A 13,963-nucleotide genomic window follows, 5' to 3' on the forward strand; every position below is an offset into this window, starting at 1 on the left:
GAGAAGAAGAAGATGATGATACATTCCATTTTAAGCCTCCTTCCAAGGTAAGCAAATAATGAAGTAGTTTTTATATAATTTTATGAACCATGTTTACTTTTTATAAATTGTTTCATAATAAAAAAAAATCAATATCATTAAATTGTAGAGAAGTTAACATGAAGTAAATGGACATCCTTATTTTTATGTGGTACCAGTATAAAGCCCCGGCCTAGCCCAGCCACTATTTCTTCCCAATGCACTGCAACAATCAGAATAGCGTTCTAATTCCGTTATTCTTGACAATAAACACGTAAGCGAGAAAAAAATTTAGAAAAGGATACAAACTATGCTTAAAGTTTGTTGGAAGTCGCCAAGTGCTTTCATTATGAAATACTGGATGATTATAGGATAGATAATTTGTGCTCCATTTTAAGCAGATGCGCGTTTTTGACGCATCTCGTTATTTCTGACTCCATATCTCCTGAGCTATTTGCTATAGAGCGATATGATGTTGCAGGTGCGTTTAGTGATATATGTAGAAAATATATACAAAATATGTTGCGAATGGCACTAGTACTAAAGAAGTGATAAATTAAAACGTCATATCTTATGTCAAAGTTTTACTGCACGCCAATGTAAGTAGATGCTAGTTCTTGACCCGACTAAGTGTCTATCACATCATACCCCCCTGAACTATGTGCCGCACAGTGATATCAGTTTTCTGGTGCATTCAGTGATATACGTGATATTGTCTGCAGTGTGTGTTGCTAACAACATTAGTAGTAAAAAACTAAAGAAATTAAAATTTCACGACCGACCTTGAATTTTGACGATGTGAACAGTGAAAATGTTGTAAGCGATGAACTTTTTTCTTTTCATAATTTTGTGGAGATGTCGGTGAGAAAAAGTTTCGTAAAAGTTTGAAGTTATATGTGAAGTTTGTTGGAAGTCGCAAAATGTTGTCATTTTCCGGTAATGGATGAACGAAATGGGAATATTTGAGCGCCATGGGCTTCAAGACATCTACATCTACATACATACTCCGCAATCCACCATACGTTGCGTTGCGGAGGGTACCTCCTACCACAACTAGCATCTTCTCTCCCTGTTACACTCCCAAACAGAACGAGGGAAAAACGACTGCCTATGTGCCTCTATACGAGTCCTAATCTCTCTTATCTTATCTTTGTGGTCTTTCCGCGAAATGTAAGTTGGCGGCAGTAAAATCGTACTGCAGTCAGCCTCAATTGCTGGTTCTCTAAATTTCCTCAGTAGCGATTCACGAAAAGAACGCCTCCTTTCCTCTAGAGACTCCCACCCGAGTTCCTGAAGCATTTCCGTAACACTCGCGTGATGATCAAAGCTACTAGTAGCAAATCTATCAGCCGCCTCTGAATTGCTTCTATGTCCTCCTTCAATCCGACCTGATAGGGATCCCAAACGCTCGAGCAGTACTCAAGAATAGGTCGTATTAGTGTTTTATAAGCGGTCTCCTTTACAGATGAACCACATCTTCCCAAAATTCTACCAATGAACCGAAGACGACTATCCGCCTTCCCCACAACTGCCATTACATGCTTGTCCCACTTCATATCGCTCTGCAATGTTACGCCCAAATATTTAATCGACGTGACTGTGTCAAGCACTACACTACTAATGCAGTATTCAAACATTACAGGATTCTTTTCCCTATTCATCTGCATTAATTTACATTTATCTATATTTACAGTTAGCTGCCATTCTTTACACCAATCACAAATCCTGTCCAATTCATCTTGTATCCTCCTACAGTCACTCAACGACGACGCCTTAGTTTCTAATTGTAATACTTATTGTACTAAACGTAACTTACTCGTAATGAGAAGAGTAAGATAGTTTAAACTTAGGCCAATAATTATGCGAAACATTGGAAATGAACTTTTTGTTGCCCCTGAAAGTCGTTAGATAGGCCAACTGCAACAGAAATTCCAGGACAGACACCCGAAAACGTATTTTATGTTGTAGATTGCAGATATGTACGTTTCCTTAACGAAATAAACAATCATTTTGATACAATAATGTGATCGAACAACGCTGAAAGGTTGGCAACGCTGGGTGCAGGTGTCGCGACACTTGTTTCTTGTTGTCAATAAACTTGCGCATACGTGTATGTCAGCGCTCAGCTGCTCACGTGGAGGAAATTGATTTACAGTGTGTCAGTGCTGTTAGCCGGTGTTAAGTGAATAGTAGTCGTGTTTGGGCTAGTGGAAGACTTTGTGTATCTCAGTTTAGCGCATCAGACGTTCAATTTCGGACAGCCTTATTATTTAATCGTCAAATTTTTCAGCCCATTACTGTCCCTGTACTTAACATAAATATTTAAGAAGCGGAGACTTCTCAGCGAAGTCTTGTACATAATCGTTTAAGAACACGTGTATTGTTGTGGCCAAAGGATTTACATAAAAATGATACCCTTAACAGGTGCGATTCTGTGCCTAATAGTCTTGCAAGCGGCAGGACAACGAGTGGCTCCAGGTGTGCCTCCCCAGCAGTATATGGTAAGCAGGCTCAGTTGAAAAATTATTGTATGTAACAATAACAGCAACATTCTGTCGCCCTTTTCTTTTTGATGCATACAATATATCTAATTGCAGGGGGATTGCGTGTAGCAAGTACTTTTCTTCTGTCGAAGTGCGATTCTAAAAATTCCAGAATTTTTGAGTAAGACCTGAGCTTTCGTTTCAGACAGAAAACTATTACGGCCTTAATATATTGCATATTTATTGGTGGATAATGATCTGCTGTAAAATTTTATACATTTATGGTAGTGTACAAGAAATTAGAGTATACATAACAAATTGTCGAATAGTGAAAATGAGACTTCTGTAGCTTTTTTTTTTTTTTTACATATATAGTGGTTATTTACTTTAAAGCATACCATATGTTTACAAAATTTTCTAGTTAGTTAAATCATTTTTTTTATTTTTTTATTTGTTTTTAACAGTTCATCATTTCGTACTGATGTACATCGTAATTCTTTTTAAACTGAATAATATTCTTGTAGCTTCTATTAATTTATTATTTAATAATATTAAAAGAAAAACATTTCCTAATGTTCTGCAAAATTGTATTTATTTGGTTACAAACCAGCTTTTTGGCTTCTCAGGCCATCATCAGTTGTTGCCTTAAGATGGTCTGAGAACCCGAATGCAGGTTAGTGTCAAAGTAAATATAATATTACAGAACATGAAGAAATGTTCTTTGTAATATTATGTTCTGCCAAGCACCGATGGAGAATTCAATTAATTTATCATTCGTGTGTATAGATGTGTTATTGTTAAAAGGATTAGCAGTTCGAAGTTTGGTCTATAACTCACTTGGCTTCTCTCACTGTTCTGTATGTTAAGTAATTTATTTGTATTTATAGCACTTCCTGATTGTTCTATTCCATACAGCATTATCCAGTGGAAGTGTTAGTAGTAAAGCAGTTTCAGGACTTTAGGGCTAGACCTAAAAATTTGAACTGTTATGTGTAATGTGTGACACACTGAATTTAATTTGACTTATTCTATTAATGTGTCCTGTTCAAGCTGATTTGTCATCAGATGGTCGCTCAAAAATTTTACGTTTGCTACAGTTTTGTGTCATTGGTGTCAGGCAGTTACACATTAGTTTTGCTTCAGTTGTTTTTAAAAACCATGATTTTTCTATAGTATCAATTTTTTGTTGCTAAATAATTTATCTAATCGGTGTAAAAATCTCCAGCTTCTTATAGATATTTTATATTGATTGTCTGGAAATAGGATGAATTTCTTGTTGATGGCCTCAGGAAGTTCATTACAGTGTACACAAGAAGGTTAGTGGCCCCAACAAATTTCCTTGCAAGACAACTTTTGGTAGCTCTTTCCCGAGTAAAGTAAGAGTTTATCTGTTTGTGTGGAGTGCCTCTCACCACATTGAATTTTAACTTTTCCATAAGTATCTTATGAGTTGCTAAACCAAAAGCTTTTGACAGATCAGAAAATATCCCAGTTGTTGATCTTCCCTCTATCGTGCATAATTTTAGCAGGCTGCAGTAATGTTTAAAGGATATAGAGGAAGGTGTTTTGCATTAACACTAAATATGTTCTTGCTTGAAGGATGGTCAGGCCTACACACACATTTATATTTGTATCTTAATGTATATTTTGCAAGTTTAAATTTTCTTAAAGCTCTTCAGAAAGGTTCTGAGAAGTTGAAATGATAAATGCAGATTAGTAAATAATGCAATACCGTGCTAACATAGTAGACACATGTGTCTCAAGAAACAGCTAATAGATGATGTCATCACTAACATGAAACATTAACACAACAAAAACTAACAGACTAATGGAATGGGGTATTGTTATTCAGACCTGATATTTCAGATCACAATTGAAGATTGAGATTTTTACTATGGACAAATGTATAACTATGGAATACGCAATGTCTAAAAGAAAAATTATCATTATCTAACTGAACCTGAGCCATGATTACACTACATATCAGTCTGTCACCACTGTCTTTATTTTTTTAATATAGCTTTGTATCGTAACACATTCATTGGCTTCATCAACTCTAAACAAAATTATCGCCTTCCATCAAACCTAGACCTCAAACTGTGCTACAAATCATTCTGTTACTGCTGCTGCCATTGAGAAAAATTGCAAAACAAACTAGCAGTATCACAGTCTTCAATACACTCATTACCTAAACTAATTGCATTCTACTTTGACTCATGATGTTACAGTGTTGTGTTGGATGACATCGTGGTGGGGCATCGTATTTGATTTGGGTCATGTTTGTAGATGGCATGTTGTGGTATCCAGTAGTGCTCTCTTGTGTTTGATGTTTGTGTTTGACACTGTTTCTTAGGTGTTTTAGTGAGTCATTTGACATTGAGTTGTGAGTATCAGGTTGTTACTGGGAGAGTTTGTGCCAGCTTGTTAGTGAGTTACTTTAATGTTGGAAATTATAGCTAATGGGTTTGTGCTTGTGTTTAGAACTATTACTGCCATGTATTTCTAATGATTGCATATCCAATTTTTTGAGTCCTAGATTTTTGGGTTAATATTTATTATGGAGTGGTGGTGTTACACTTATTGTCATATATTTTGTTTGTTCCAGCCCAAAATCCACTACTTCCCTTGATTATTATTGTATATTTTGTTTCTCTCTGTGCAAACCCCCATACTTTCTGTTTTTGTCCCGTTAGGTTCATTCTATTACAAAGTAAAATATTTTGGTGTTATTTGTATTTGTTTGGAGGTGTAATGGGTGATATCATGGTCGCCATATTGTAGATGTTTGAAACAGGGATGTAAGCCAACTAGATGGCATGACGGGTCAAAGCCAACATGTGGTACCACAATGTTCAGTTTTGTCTCTAGCCCTGCCTGATCTAAGCTACAGCCCTAAATAAATAAATAAATGCAATGTTTTTAAACAATGGGAATGAATCTGCAGCTGAAACACACAAACAAAAACATTACAGCCTCCAATTACGGATCATGCAATGTCACATTTAAAATAATACATTGATGACTCGCGTTGTTCACTAAACCTGATAAATGACCTAGCAAGCCGTAACTATAACTTATCTGGTTGGTTTACATATTTTAATAATAAATCATCCTGAAAGAAATGTTCGGCAAGTAATCTCGCATATTCGCACAGTTTGTTGGAAGTTGACAAATTTTTAACTTTTCAGTAGTATCCTGGTATTGTAAAACTGAAATAGGAGAAAACTACTTTGACGTTTTTCACTATTTGAAGATCACCTTTTAACCTTTGTTGTCAATGTACCATGATATTGCAAGAGCTGCCCCATCTGTAAACATAAACTTTAGGCAAGTCCTAGACATGCAATGAATTTGTGGCATATTGAAGCAGCAGGCTCTTGCTGGTACTACAAATGGCACCCTCTCCATTTTTTATTTAAATCCTGTGGTGATATGTGAAGCATTTAAAGATATTGCTTTACAACCATCGAAACTTGGGGGAGTTTTTTTAACTCTTGTGTTTTTGGAAATCAGACTTGATAGTGTTGTGTCCTGCACGTGCAGAAATAAATGTGGACTGCATTTTAAAATTGTTGATGTGTGATGTTAAGCATGAAAAATTTTAAAGTTCTGCCAGGTGATGACCGCAAGGTTGAAACTGGTTGCAGAGTAATAAAAATAAAAGCTTTCAGTAGATTATGGCAGTTATTTGCAACAGAATGTCTCTTACAAAAATTGTGCAGAATAATTTTAAGATTATTTTCTGAAGGTCTGCAATATTTTCTACGCATGAAGTAGAGTCACATTATACTTTTATTACAGTGATGCTGTTGTGCGATATCAAATTTTCACTCACTGTAGGTAATTTTCTGTACTAATCTTTCCTCACTGGATGTCTAGAATGACGACACTCTGTGGATGTTTTTTGCTGCCCATTGCTGTTGGCATTAACATTTACTTCAGGCTTCATACAGTACATTGCAAATAAATTATGTAATCTCCGTGTACTTAAGAGTTTACCTTTTTCATATCTAGCCAGAGTGCCACATTTACTCTCAGGAAATTATGAAAAATGAGATCATGAAATGGTGACAGTCTTACAAGAGTGATTTGATATGTATCTTAAAAGACATAGTAAAGAACATTTTTAATTTTTTTTTAAATAATTTACCATAACTTATATCTCAGTACAGTCTGAACTGAGCTCAATGCATTTGGTTCTGCAGAGTTCCAGTTTGTTTCATATGATCAGAAGAGAAATTAATTCTTGTGTATAGTACATATTTAAAGCACAGATAATCTTTTCATCCATTGAAAAGCTTTTCTTTCCCCAGTAGCAGACTGTTGATCGACATGACTGAATGTAGGCTATATTAAACTAAGTAACTGTCTGCTGTAAATCTACACATCAGAAAAAAAAAAAAATCGTTGCTCAAACCTGCATCTTTTAATTTATGAAAAAGAAAAACTCATATGTGGCTGAGTATGTTGAGGCAAGTAGGCCTGAGTGTCAGCTGGTTTTAAATAAAACGTGTGCACTTCACAGTATCGAATGTGTTACGTGACGCATTGTTTGTATACTAATTTTGATTGCTTCTTTGTCACCTCACTAGCCAGATTTTCCCCGTAATGTTGTACAGCCAGAGCTAATTGCAGTTGCATCCTTTTGTAAATGATTAGTGCTAGTGGTATTCTAGTCTGCAAGGTGAGGGGACAGAATCCTTTCGCTATAACTTTTTCAAACCTCAAAACAGTTTTTGTAGTTTTCGGTGCACATCGTCAGCACACACTTCTGACTGCAGCTTTGTCTATAAAGTGTAAGTGTGAGTCAACATTATGTTGCACAGAGATACAAATAGTCCTTATGAGTATCAATGGTTCAACTGTTTCCATATTTTCTTCTCATTTACTGTTTTATTTGAATCAGGAGGCAGATGGTAAAAGTATGCATTATTATCAAGCTGAGCAAATAAGTATCATCAGGGAAGAGCATACATTATGTTTATGTTAAAGTTATAAACTAGTTTCGCACAAATTGGCTAGCTTTAAACTTTGAAAAAATAAAATGCATAAAGTTCATTTTGTTTTATTTTTACTGATGAAGACTTAAAGTGCAAAAAATATTAGCAGATGTATTATTTTTTGCTCAAGCATCTTTGCAAATTTTATAGGTAACTGGACAGATTTGACATAGAGTGATCAGCCTGAACAGTATGACCACCCTCCTAATAGCCGGTGTGCCATTCTTTGTCATGTATGACAGCAGCAATACGTCATGACATGGAAGCAGTGAAGCCATGGTAGGTCGGTGGAGGGAGCTGGCACCGCACTTTCACACACAACTCACCTGATTCCAGTAAATTCCGGGGATGGAGCGATGAGCTCTGACGTCATGTTCAATCACATCCCAGATGTCTTTGCTCGGTTTCGGATTTGGTGAGTTAGGGGGCCAACACATCAACTGGAACTTACCATTGTGTTCCTTGAACCACTCCACCACACAGCTGGCTTGTGACATGGTGCATTATGTTGTTGAATAATGCCAATGCCGTCAGGAAACATGATCGTCACGACGGAGTATACGTGGTCTGCAACCAGTGCACGATACTCCTTGGCCGTCAGGGTGCCTTGCACAAGCTCCACTGGAGCTGTGGATGCCCACATATATATTTCCCAGGGCATAGTGTAGCTGCTGCCAGCTTGTCTACGTCCTTCGGACAGGTGTCAAGAAGCTGTTCCCGTGGAAGATGATGGATTCGCGGTCTCCCATTGGCATGGTGAAGAAAGTATCAGGATTCATCAGACCATGCAGCAATTTGCAATCACACCAACGTCCATTGCCAATGGTCACATGCCCATTTCAGTCATAGTTGCTGATTTTCGTGGTGATTTTTGGTGATTTGGCACATGCGTGGCTCGTTGATTGTGAAGGACCTCCATTGGGAGTGTTCGGTGCACTATGTGTTCACACACACTTGTACTCTGCCCAGCAATCAAGTCTGATGTTAGTTCTGCCACAGTTTGCCTCTTGCCCTGTTTTACCACTCTGTCCAGCCCAGGACGTCCAACACCTGTAATGAGGGGTGGCCACCCAACCCCATGATGTCTGGACGTGGTTTCACCTTGGTTTCGCCCAATGTTGAAGACACTTACCACAGCACCCCTCAAACACCTGACATGTTGTGCACTTTCCAAAATGCTTTTGCCGAGCCTCCAAGCCATCACAATCTGCTCTCAGTCAGACTCAGATAGATCATGCACATTCCTCATTCTACAAATGGGCAGTACACTCACTGATGCTACATGCACTGTGTGTGTGTGTGTGGGGGGGGGGGGGGGCGCACTGATGAATTGCGAAACTCATTTGAGAAACTAGTGTTGTGAAGTTAGTTTCATAAATGGCTGCACACAGATATCAGTGTAAACATCAGTTTTGGCACATTAGGAGTACCAAAGCAGCATTTTTGTCCCTGAGATGAAAGTTGTGGCAGTTTCATTGGCAGTGGTGGATTTCAGACTTTTGCGCTTAAAATCAGTATAAAATAAAAAGAATGAATATATTTGAATTTATGACTGGATAAACAGAAGTTGTCAGCTTGGGTGCTGAACAATGAAATTTTGGTAGGTCACAACAGAAATTACTTCTGCCACCTCAGAATGATGTAAGAACAATACATGAACCTTAGGGTTTGAAATGCTGTAAAGGAAGAAGACAAATTTTTATTTCTCACCACTATGTAGTACTCACATTGCATTCCATATTCCACAGCTGTCTAATTTGTTCCAGATATTTGTGTTGCCACCTGTTTGGGTAGTTTCTTGTCTCTGCTTTAAGACGGCAAGCTTTCGCTTTGTACATATTAAATTATCTATTTTCACCATTAACACCACTTTGTATTCTTTGTTCAGCTGTGCTTCTAGTGATGTCCTTATCAAAAGGGTAGCTTCATATTGGTCTAAGAGAATCTACAGCAGTTCTCAAATGCAGAAAGTGATCTTCATTGCTCTGAGATGTCTTATTTCTTACAGAATGCATTTTTTTTTTAACCTACATTATCAGGCCTTCAGTGTTCATATCACAAATAATTTTTTTCAAGTGCAGCACAGTGTCACTCTTTCTTCTTGTATTGATCACAAGTACCTGTGTATTGCATTAAAATCCCCCCCCCCCCCCCCCACACACACACAGACAGACAGAGAGAGAATAATTTTCCCAGTTCCGCACTCCATATCAAACTCGTGCAAATGACAGTTTCATGTTATGGAAGTTGGAGCACCTTGGCACTGAATAGTTTAGTCAAAGACCTCAGCCATTGTGTGCTGCACATGTGCAATGCCTGGCAACAGTTTCAAAACTTAGATTCAAGAGGGAGTATATCTGTTAAACTAGGCTTTAGGGAAAAAGTATTTGTTGGATAAAAGAAAGTGATTGCAAGTATTTATTTATTGATTTATCTAACATGATCAGTGTAGGATTCACACATGTATATTTTGCAGCTGTCTAAACAACTGTATCAGCCTCACAGTACATTTATGTACTGATGAATTTTGTTATCAATAATTTATTGTGGTTTTGAGTAGTAGGTATATTTAAAAATAAGGTACTAGGATGGAAAAATTATTTGAACTTACAGTTATATTAGTTAATTACATGTTCCATAGATCATTTGAAAGAGTCATTTATCGAAATGATGTGGAATGAGTCAGTTTACACATTTAAATCATAAATGATTAGTGTTAACAGTAATGAAGACATTATATTTTGGTCTTACTCATGCCACTCCACTTAAAACTAGGTCTTTTTTTTTTACATTCTACGAGTTGTTAGATAGAAAATTGTATTTTGATGAGAAGGATTGCCCAGGAGAAATGAATTTAGGTTAGGTTTCAAGCATGCTTTGCTACCTGTCAGAAATTTTATGGTATTGGGCAAAAGATCTCTAGTGAATCAAACTTAGCCAGAAAGGAGTGAAATAAACAGCTACAAAATTCAGAAAGATGATGACAGACATCAGAAATGTTTCCGAATAAAGATTAAAGTAGTTCATCCTTACCAACTCCTGATATACCACAGAGCAATTATTGGGTGGAAATAAGTAGTTAATTACAAACCTGTAAATCACCAGCATGTATCTTTTATAAAATTGATACATCGCATGTAACAATATTTATTGTGAGTATGATATATGGAACCTTTAAGTAATATAAGTTTACTGGTGAATATACTGTCTGGAATGAATAAACTTGGTACATGCCCATTCTTGGCTACTTCATATGCAGAACTTGATCAGCGTATTATGTGCCTATTCATATGTGATGCCTCTGTCACAACTGTTAATCTAACAGTCTTGTATTGAAGTACCACATATTTTAATAACCATTCCTTCAAAAGATAACTAGTCATCCAATATGCCAGATGTGCACAGACTGTGATGCCATGTAAACTGTTTTATCTGATAATCTAAAGTCTTGTGTGTGACTACACAGTTCCTGTGAGCTTTCACAGACTTAGTTAATACAGGTTTATCCGTAAGTGTTTCCACAATTTCTGAAGATAACTGCACAAAAACTACATGATAAACAGAAAGGATAGAGCACCTCCCCAAGTTTCAGTGTGTAGTATATGTTGTGGCATAGTTGCAGAGCGCACCACTAGGGACCAGGTGTGGGAGAACATATAGAATGGAGCGATGCGTGCATTTTGTGCCCTCAAATTCACTAAATGAGAGTCAGTTGTGATGGTTCAGCAATTAATTTGTACCAAATATTGTGTAAAAGCTCCAACAGACAATAGTACAACATATTGCACGAGACTCGCTGCTTATGTGGTGTAAAGAAAACAGGCTGGCTGGGACAATCAGCAGAGAATGTAGAGCACATGCAGGAATCTTCAGAAGCCTGAAGAAACTGATGATGAGTGTGAATGGAGACCTGCAGGTACTGCAGTCAACTGTCTAGTGCATTCAACACAAATGTTTGCATGTAAAACCATACCAGGTGCAGTTACTACATTTACTACCTACTCAGAACAATGAGCTTCATTCCGACTTTTTCTGTTACTTGCAACAACTACTGGAGGAAGACAGTGTGTCACAGAAGTTGGTTTTCAGTGACAAACCCATGTTTTGCATGTGTTTGGAAAGGTGAATTGTCACGGTGTGCACATTTGGGGCACAGAACATACACACAACAATGTGGAACACATTCGTGATTCACCTAAAGTTTATGGGCAGTTTTTCTTTGCAGAGAAAACTGTGATTGATTTTATGTACCTGGATGTGATGTAGCAATGGCTTATGTCACAAACTGTTAGACATTTGTGATTGTCTCACTGCCAAACTGCTTCACTGTTACATTGGGCATGTTTAACATCATGACTCCCCCTTCAGTGGCCCCCATGATCACTTAATGCCATGTGATTTCCAACCCCCCCCCCCTCCTCCATTTGTAGTTATGTTAAAGATTGCCTCCACTGCCATTTCATTTGGAAGTGTTGCTAGGCAGGATAATTAAGGTGGTTGCTGATATTGACCACAATGAGTTGGAACCTATATGGCAAGAGTTTGGTTATTGTACTGGCATTTACCAGATCACAAACAATGCCTATGTTGAGCGTCTGTAATGTGAGTTAAAAACACAGGGAGAGGTATTCTATTCACTAATATGTCTATTTTCTACATGTCTTGAAGTTTTCATGGAGTCATCTTCTGGAACCGTGGTAGTACTTGGAATAACCTTGTATGTATGGTGCAGTCTGCTTTGAAAATAAGAATATTTTATTGGTGTACAAGACAAAACTTCATCTCATTCAACAAAATGTGATACTGATGACATAATATTGCTGTCTAAAACTCTTTTTTTCACCTTTCTCAAACTTTAAATAAAACTGGCAGTCATGTCACTTAACAAAATTACCCAGTACCTTGTAGAAATTTGCTGTATGTAGTAATGCACTGTCATAATTGAAGAAGAAAAAAAAATAAATAACAGTGGGGAAACCACAGAAGGATAAAATGTTAAATTACAAAGGAGAGGCAATAAAGGCATCCACAACTGTGAATAGTTAACCAACACCTTTTTAATTACAGATTCGTCATTTAAATAAAGTGTGTAGAAATTGCTTATTCATTTGACCTCAAGTGATTTGGCAATCTTTCTTTGTGTTTCTGCACGCAGTTATAGTACAGGTCACTAAATATTTCAGAATGACATTCCTTGCCCGTAAGATCTGGTCCTCCAATCTTGTTTCCTAATTAAAATAAGCTTAAACTGCAGTGCAGAGAAGTATTGGACATGACAAGTCAATAGAAACCACTGTCCCCTTAATATCTCCATATCATTCCATTGAATGGTGAAACAGGCTTTGCCTCAGTACCACAAACACATGAAACGCAGTATATAGTATGAATAGTGGAGCTGACTTTCCTGTTGCTCTGGGATTGATCTTTCACTTGTTGTGATAAGACTTTGTTGAGATTGAAGCACTGTGATCAAAGTGGAGTGATAAAGCAAACTGTTACTAACAAGTGAAACTCGCCATTGCACACCCCTCATATTTAGTGGTATAATGGCGTGGATAGCCTGCCAAAATCTGAACTCGGATCAAACATGAAAACAGGAAGATGGTGTACTAAAGTGTGAAAAAAGAAGCAAAATAGCAGTAGTGAATGGTCCAAGGTCAAGATGTGCAACATCGAGCGGCTTGCAACAGTTACATTGTCATGTTCGAGTGGTCATGGAGTGGACTGCGAAGCAGACCAAACCTCCCTCATGCCCCCTCCCTCTCACAAAATTTGAACTTTCTGTCCAGTTATTGCATGTCTCTTCGTCTTCTTCTTCTTCTTCTTCTTCTTCTGTAGTCTTAGCAATTGTCTACTGTAAATTGGTTATAAAATGAGTCGTGTGGTAAGAATATATTACCATCACAAGTAAATGTGATGAATAGTGATGAGAGCAGGTGAGATGCCGCATAGACCTCTCACACAAATGAAAACAACAAATAAACAGGTATGATCTATGGTACAACAAAGAAATTCGTGAGTCAAAACTTCCAAAATGGAATGCAAGAATCATAACATGAGGTACTTGTGTAGAACAAATAGAAGGTACATACATCTGGAGGTCCTTTCCTTACACTGTGCTGTTGCAAACGGATGCTACTCCACAAAACAGACAAAAATTTGAATATGTCAATGACCTGATGCTCAGTTCATGATTTTTCTTTTGCTTGTGTGTGTGTGTGGGGGGGGGGGGAGGGGGGGAGGAATGGGACACAAGGGAGATTTGACCATGGATCCCCTCCTTCACAGCCCAACACAGTGATCATATAATCATGACACCATTGATATACAAATTCACTCAATGTTGCACATCTTGAGCTTGAATTGTTCACTGTTTTGAGTTTGTGTCTTTCTTCACAATTCAGTACACCTTATTACTCATGTTTTTGTGCTTGATCTGTGTTTAGTTTTTGATGGTCTACC

General features: G+C 37.5%; 1 protein-coding gene across 6 annotated transcripts in view; it reads left to right on the forward strand.

Annotated features, from left to right (window-relative positions):
• The first annotated feature begins 2,092 nt into the window (after positions 1 to 2,092).
• The window catches only part of LOC126183318 (uncharacterized), a 71,713-nt gene continuing 59,842 nt past the window's right edge, over positions 2,093 to 13,963 (forward strand). For 4 of the 6 annotated variants that reach the window (XM_049925169.1, XM_049925171.1, XM_049925173.1 and 1 more), the window contains exon 1: positions 2,094 to 2,519. In XM_049925169.1, the coding sequence (XP_049781126.1) occupies positions 2,427 to 2,519 (93 nt within the window). In that variant the 5' untranslated portion in view covers positions 2,094 to 2,426. Of the gene's footprint in view, positions 2,520 to 13,963 lie in introns of all 6 variants that reach the window. The other 2 variants (XM_049925172.1, XM_049925170.1) reach the window with 1 other exon arrangement.

Source organism: Schistocerca cancellata, chromosome 4, assembly GCF_023864275.1.
Source record: "Schistocerca cancellata isolate TAMUIC-IGC-003103 chromosome 4, iqSchCanc2.1, whole genome shotgun sequence".
In the NCBI taxonomy this organism is placed as follows: domain Eukaryota; kingdom Metazoa; phylum Arthropoda; class Insecta; order Orthoptera; family Acrididae; genus Schistocerca; species Schistocerca cancellata.